Source organism: Podarcis pityusensis (genome assembly GCF_964106645.2).
Source record: "Podarcis pityusensis genome assembly, chromosome: 16".
Lineage (NCBI taxonomy): Eukaryota > Metazoa > Chordata > Lepidosauria > Squamata > Lacertidae > Podarcis > Podarcis pityusensis.
This window is the reverse complement of record NC_138041.1, coordinates 16,110,372-16,117,755: the sequence shown is the minus strand read 5'-3', so window position 1 is coordinate 16,117,755 and position 7,384 is coordinate 16,110,372. Positions and strand designations below refer to the sequence as shown.

The 7,384-nt window shown below is 48.2% G+C and overlaps 1 protein-coding gene across 1 annotated transcript in view; it reads right to left on the bottom strand.

Moving 5' to 3' along the window:
* Positions 1-2,302: 2,302 nt before the first annotated feature.
* Positions 2,303-7,384, bottom strand: part of SMG5 (SMG5 nonsense mediated mRNA decay factor) — a 32,797-nt gene continuing 27,715 nt past the window's right edge. Inside the window, exon 22 of the mRNA XM_080984450.1 lies at positions 2,303-6,995. Coding sequence (XP_080840576.1) covers positions 6,912-6,995 — 84 coding nt within the window. The 3' untranslated portion in view covers positions 2,303-6,911. The remainder of the gene's footprint in view (positions 6,996-7,384) is intronic.

Genomic DNA, 7,384 nt, shown 5'->3' with positions numbered 1-7,384 from the left:
TGGGGGGAGCGCATTTCAGGAGGTCCCAGAGTCACACAGCCGGAGCAAAGCCAGGTGTCAAGCTGAGAGCCTTTTGCACTTTCTGAAGTGTCCCAAAATTTCTGCTTCCAGATTTTTGAATTTTGAGAGACAGTTTCCACTGAAATAAGGCGGGCGTAACTGAGGACTGGAACTCTCCAATCCAAAATGTCTCATATTATATAACTGAAATTGTAATTAAAAATAGTAACTATTACTGTTACTCCTAGCCAGTGCAGTGGGAGTACTGGGAGTGGGAATATCGCTCTGCTTTCCTTTGGACCACATAGGCAAGACTGGGGGGGGGGGGTCTTGTCATCTAGGCAGTCCTGGACCACCATGCACACTGCCCAAGTTTGCACCCTCATTTTGGTGCTAATGGAGCAGTTTGACTTCACCCCTGGAGGCACATGGATGCCAACAAGTTGTTTTGAACTGTTTTTAATGTGTGTTCTAATATTGCAACCCATCTCAGGGACTTAGGGTGAAGGGTGAGACTGGCTTCGCATTTCTGCCGTAGGGGCAATTAAAGATTTTTAAAGGGGTTGGAGAAGAAATCCCTTTTTGAAAAAACTGCGCACTGAACAAAATGTCTGTGGAACGCAGCCCTGACCCAGAATTCACAACCAGCTCCCTTCGAAGGAGGTTGGAAGATGTTTTTGACAAAAAAGGTAACACAAAAGCCTCTTTCTGCTATTGTTGTGTGATCTGGGTCAGTTGACTGGGGAGACGGCTGTGGCGTTCTGCAGTGGGCACAGAGGCTAAGTAAGTGATTTAAGGGCATCGCAGCAAGGCGTGGAGCTCAGCGCTGAGAGAGCTCATTGTAAAAAGGCAGGCTTCAGACCAGCTTCGGAGCTAAATCTTGCAAGAGGGAAAAAGCGACCCAAGTGTTGGGACTTTTAAATTTAGAGAAAAGGCAAGGAAGAGGCAACATGATAGAAGTTTATAAAATAATGGATGTCATGGAGAAGGTGGATAGAGGATTATTATTATTTTTGCCCCTCTTATGACCACAGCTCGTGGACATCCAATGAAGTAGAATGTTGGAAAATTCAGGATGGATAAAAGGAATTCTTCACACAGCACGTAACCTGTGGAACTCTCTGCCACAGTAATGGTCAGCAACCTAGAAGGCTTTAAATGAGGATCAGGCAAGTTCAGGGAGAAGGCTAAGGATGGCTACTAGCAGCAGCTCTGTTCTGCCTCCACAGCTGAAGGCAGGAAATGCTTCTGAATACATGGGGGAGGGAGGGCTCTGGAGCTCAGGTCCTGCTTGTGGGGTTCCCAGAAGGGGCACCTGGTTGGCCACTGTGAGAACAGGATCCTGGACCAGATGAGATCCCATTGGGTTGACCCAGCAGCTAGGCTCCTCCTATGTTCTTGAAGTGCAACCAGCAGAACTTATGGGAGAGAAGCCACCCAACATATTCCCCTTTTTCCAAGTGACAGGCATAGTGCTGGCTGAGACTGATGTGAGTTGTAGCCCAAAACATCTGGAGGGAATTAAACTGGCCAAGGTTGGGCCAACTGAAGAGGTCGCAAAGCCAGAGTAACGTACACAGCAAGAATTAGCACAACGGCACAAAAAACCCCTATGATCTAGCAGGTGTTGGCTAGGGCCAAGTCCCACTGAAATAGTGTTCAAGTCATGCCTAACTTAGAAGCACCACCGGGCTCCAGACCTGGTCTTGGTTGAGCTCAGCAAACCTAAGTGCTAGAGCTGTTTTCTCAAATCTCTGCTAAAACTTCCCAAATTAAAGTTGCAGGTCCAATTCAGTTGCACTCAAACATGTTTTGAGTAAGGATGATCTGCCCCTCAAAAGCAACACAGGCTGCACATGCTCAAGAGTGCAGAAGGCCATCTGGACGCCACAGAAACTTGGCACACCCCCATGCCTTAAAGAGGAAGTTGCATCTTGCAAAGGGACAGAGCATGCCTTAGAGTAGTGGTTTGTTTTTAAGCCCCATGGGAGTTCCACTTTGGTGGAAACTTAATTATGTTGCACACCCACATTTTCAGGGATTTAAAGTCCTGTCCACCCCTACAACAATAATATAATATAATCCTCTTTTAAAGCCATGCAAGTTGGTGGCCATCTCCACCTCCTGTGGGAAGGAGTTCCATAGCTCAACATCCAAGGCCCCTGGCTTGGCATCTTTGCTCAGTCGACCCAAGTTAGGGCGCAGGTTGTGTGGCTTTCCCCACCTCAATGGAACACACCATCGCAGGAAAAGAAGTATAGACCACATCCCTCCTCTCCAATAAAATACAAGTGACCACGGATAAAGATTTACAAACATCTTGCATTTTTATTAAGCCAGTCGATGTGTTCCAATCTTACATAGTGGAGGGCCGTATACCAGTAAGTCAGGGGCCAGTTCACATCTCTTCCTCCTCCCGCCCAACTCATACTGAGAAGAGCTTTATACGGATGCTCAGATATGGCTCCTAGCCACCTTAAGGACTGCAGATCTCGTAACACGCCCCCCTTCCCACCGACTTTTGAACTCCCCACGCTTTTCAGAGAAGCTGCAGTTTGGGCCATACCCCACACCATTTCTGTTGTAGTCCAAGTCTTTGGAAGCAGCCAGCTCTGGTGCGCAAACTGGCATCAGCGGCAGCTCCCCCCCCCCCCCAATTTCTCTCCTGCCACGTTTTCCCAGCCAGAGAATCTCGGCTGGATTTTTTCTCCCTTTCTAGATGCAGAGAACACGCACACAACATTTAAGGAACAGAGTTAAGCGATGGAAGCAGGAAGAAAAGAACTGGAGGGCTATTTGGCACAGCCTACAAGGGTATCTATAGAATTCAAACCCATGTTTCCACCCATGGCTAATGTCCCATGTGAAACACACACACACACACACACACACAGGCTTCTGATGACAGCCCAAAAGATCAGGTTTACTTGGGTGGATGAGCAGCAGAAACCCCAATTTCCGGGAACATAAAATATTAAGATGGATTTCCCACATGGTTTCTCTCTTCCTGCTTAGCCAGAGTTGTTGGGGCTCTCGAGAGTCATTATCACCAGGGCCAGAGCTTGGTTGTACATCATTGGGTTAGGAAAAGGAACTCTCCCCCCCCCCCCAAACAGTAGACTCAAATGTGCCCGCTGTGCCTTTGACCTTTGCCATGTGCTAAGCATTAGGTAGAAGCAGCTCATACAAAGGAGACCTTACACATTTACCATCTCTTCTTCCTTCTGACAAGCCAGTCACAGACTCCCAACAAGTGAGGACGGAAAAAGGGAACTTTTTTAAAAAGAGAGAAAATCCAACCAGAATGTTTTACTGCTTACTAGGAGTTAGGCTACACTGCAGAGATGGTCTAAAGGTGGGTGTGATACTGACAGTGTAGCCCAAACAAGATGTTTCAAAATCCCTTTACTCCTCCATCCACTTAGAGGAAAACAAAGGGCCTGCCCCCATCAGCATCTGCTGCTGAATGTTTGATGGGTAAACAGGTTGGATTTCAAAGCTGAAGGCCACAGGGGCTGCTGTTGGAAGCCAAGTAGGGTGCCGACAGAGCTGGTTGCAAATTTGGCAGGATCTGTTTCCTCAATAGTAATAATGGTGATGATAAATTTCCACACTAAACCCTGCTTCCAAAAGAAACAAGGCTCCAGGCTTGAAAGCCTCACTTTTTCTTTTTCTTTAGATCAGCCTGGACCTCCTTGGCAAGAGTTACTTTTGGGTGAAGTAGTAATCTCCAAATGGAGGCAGAAATGTCAGAATTTACATTTAAAACATCCAATTAGCTTGAGCCGATTATTTTTCCCCCAAGTGCTTTTTTGGGGGGGTTCATTTATAATTTGTAATCTAATTTTAACTTCTCCAAAACAGTGGCCCAACAAACAGCGCACACACACACACACACATGCAATGCAGAAAATGTACAGAAGTACTTTTTGTTGGAAGCTCTTTCAAGAGTTCTGGTGGGCCATTCAGATCTCTTTTGATACTCCTTCAAATCCTCTAATACCTATTTGCTCTGGCAGTCCAGCTCACCATTTCTGTAAAATCCCTGCTCAATTCACAAAGGGTCCACCTGTGCCTTCCCCAGCTGCAGGAGGAGCAAGGGAGGGAAGAGAGGTTCTGGCAAACCTTACCCTGCAGGATAGGAGCATTCAACTGCCTGCACTTCAGAAGGGCAGGATTCTTCCCACAGTCAAACCCTCGGAGAATCCTTATTTACTTGTTTCTCAAGGTACAAAGAGGACTTCAATGCTGCGAAAGTACCTTACACAGCTGGTGGGCTGCACTCAGCTTGCAGAACTACATACACCCTTCTTTTTAAAAATGCCCATTTTATGTCGAGTCATTTTGCCCTGCCCCCGGTTTTAAAATATATCACTCAGGTAACAACTCCATTTCTTGATTCCACTGCCTCTTCCACCAAGGCTAAAACTTGCCCATTACAACGACAAAGTGGTCTAGTTTGCTGGCATTTCTGAAGTCTGCACATGCTCTTGTGTACCTTCCTCTCCTTGGCCCAGTTTGCAGCATGGAAGCTCAAACAGAAAACCAAGTGGCTTTTCTCTCTCTTCCCCTGCCCTCTGCTTCACCATTTTGAGCAGAACAGCCCAGAATCCCTTTAAAAAAGCAAAACAAAACCCCAAAGCAAAACCAGGAAGGAGCAGGTGAGCAACAAAACAAAAACCTTTGTTTTCAGTGTATCCTCTTGGAGGCAGATGATGGGACTCGTGTTCAGCTGCTATTTTGAGAGCGCTAGGATGGCTTAAAAAATAATCAAGCATGTGCTAAGCCAGAGAAATCTAATCTATGGTTCCCAAAGGGTGGTGGCTGTGCTGTCGCCTTCCTGCCAAAGGTAGGGGCGTAACGGAAGCAGCGAAGAATTTCATCCTGGGTGTCTTGTTAGGGGTGGGGAGAAGGATGCCTGGGAACAGCATAAAATGTTCGAATGTTTGGGGCCAAACCCCAACCTTAATGGAAAACTCAAAAGCTTAAGAAACACAACCTGATTAAGAAGAGATCGAGAGAAGCAGGCAGCGAGGTCCAAATACAGAACCTGCAGAAAACCATCCAAGATGGCGGCACTGGATGGCCCACAAAGCCACCAGAGGCATTGCTGCCTCAGAGGAAACCACACCTGGCTCTCCGAGAAAACAAGAGTGGGGAAAGGGGGAAGCCTGGCTGGCAACTCCCCCATTTCCTATTTTCCTGGCAGAAGGGAAGTGGAATGCAGAAGGAAGTCCTTGCAGGAAACTGCTTCCAAACCCTTCCAGTATCTTCCCTTCCCAGAGGGTGTCAAAACCAGGCCTGGGGGGTGGGGAAGGAAGACTTGAGAGGTGTATAGGGAAAGAGCTTATTAGGCCCTGAGGTGGCTTCCCCTGGCCCCCATAAGAAAAGCTAGCTTCAAGAAGAAATGGTTTGCCACTACCTGTATCTTTCCAACAGTGACCCTTTGGCAGGCTCAACATAAAACACTGGCAAATGCGGAAGGGAGTCAGGTGTAGAGAACCCATTCAGGAACCTCAACATTCAGACCTTAATTAATCCTTTCTGGTTTATGGTATTTCAGAGGAGGCAGAGAATACTGGGGGAAGGGAGGCCCCATGGCTTTCTCTGTGGCAAAGGGATACCGTCAGGTTTCCTCCTTCTCCTGCTTAGCCTGCAAAGCCCCCCCCCCTTCACTCCTCTCCAAAAGCTCTGCACAAGAGCTTCATCCTTCCTACAAAAGCCACAAGGAGCCACAGAAAATAGGGTTTGTTTGTTTTTCAGGGCAAACCAAGAAACCTAAAGCAAGCCCAGTAGAAGGGCCACCATTTTCTAGTTACCTGTTGTCTGGTGAACAGGGGAATGGGAAGGGGAAGTGAGTGGTACAGCACCATGCAGACAGTCGCTTAACCCCAGGGAATGAAAGGAGAGCTGTAATGTGGGGTTTGTTTCCTCCCTGGCTCAAGCAGCCCAAGATGGTCTATGACACCACTCACGAAACGCAACACTTTATGAGAAAAGCAAGGCGTGGGAAGATGGTGCGGTTTTTGGACAGGCAGAGTGGAGGGTGCAGGAAGGGAGGGGAATGAGGCCCACTGTTTTCTTTTCACAGCTAACTCATCCCACCCCCACCCACAAGGAAATAAATAATGTTTTCATTCGGAAGCTTCTTAGAGAGAGCTGTTTTGCTTTGCTGAGACAGGATCACTCTTCCCCTGCCACCTTGACATCTTTCAAACACTCAAAGGTGAAGAACCCTCCCCGGTTTTGGGGAGAAGGGGGAGACAAGGGAGGGGAAAGAAAAAGAAAAAACCAAGAGGGGTGTTCACTAAGCATAAAAAAAAGAAAAACACAATAAGGGGAAGGGGTGGAAATGAAATAAAAATGGGAGAGAAAACGTCCTCCTCCCCATCACCAGATTCTGAAAGAGCCTCCTGCAAATCCTGATCCCCTCTCTCAGGATCACCGGCTCTTTCGCAGCGTGGATCCGGTGGCAAAAAGTCACAAACGTCGTGTTTTTGTTTCAAGCGTAGGCGGCAAGCTGCCTGCAGGATCCTGGAGACGAGAAACCAAGCAAGCTTTTTGGAGATGAATGGAGGCCCTCCCTCCCACCGCTCCCACCCGTCCCCATCAGCTGGGAGAAAAGGAGACCACCTCTCCTCTGTCCGGCCGAGATCCGTCTCTCTTCCCCAAGCGGCTGCGTGGTCTGCCACAGACGCCGCCCGTTGGGTGAGATGGGGAGGGGATGGCGGGGGGGTGGATGTGGGGTGGTGTTTCGTGCACACGCCCAGCTGCTTGTTTTTCATGGATTGCCGCGGCGGCAGCTGCTTCGTGTCCAAATATCGCCTGAGGTTTTGACTTCTTTCGTTCCAACGCTGCGCGTCCAAAGACGGGGAGACAGAGCTTCAACCAACCCAGCGGCTTCTCTCCCCTCAACCCATTTCCTTCCACTGCTTGTAGAATTCCAGAACGTTCTTTATCTCGACGCTGGCGTTGGCTGCCGCCTGGATCGCAGACTGGGGAAAGAACAAGGGAGTTGGGATCCAAATGCAGTAAGGCCCTGGAGGGGAGGTACTGCTCTTTGCATCTTGCCCAGTAACTCTTAGCTACCCGTGGATGTAACCATTCTCACCACCCTGAATCTCAGGCCTTTCTAGCCCTGAATTCTGTCTTCCAACAGTATCTGGGCAGCTGAATCCTGGGAAAATCACAGGCAGAGCAAGGTGGTGAAATTGCTCACTTGCAGTACTATTTTTGCCTATCCCACCATGTCCCCAGTTACTTTCAACCACTACCTTGCACTCATCGTGTGGCAATGGGTTCTGCAGGTATAAATTTTGTTTTTGTGAGTGGTACTCTCTCTCTATTTCAATAGACAACACTGCTTTTTAAAAAAGTATTCCAT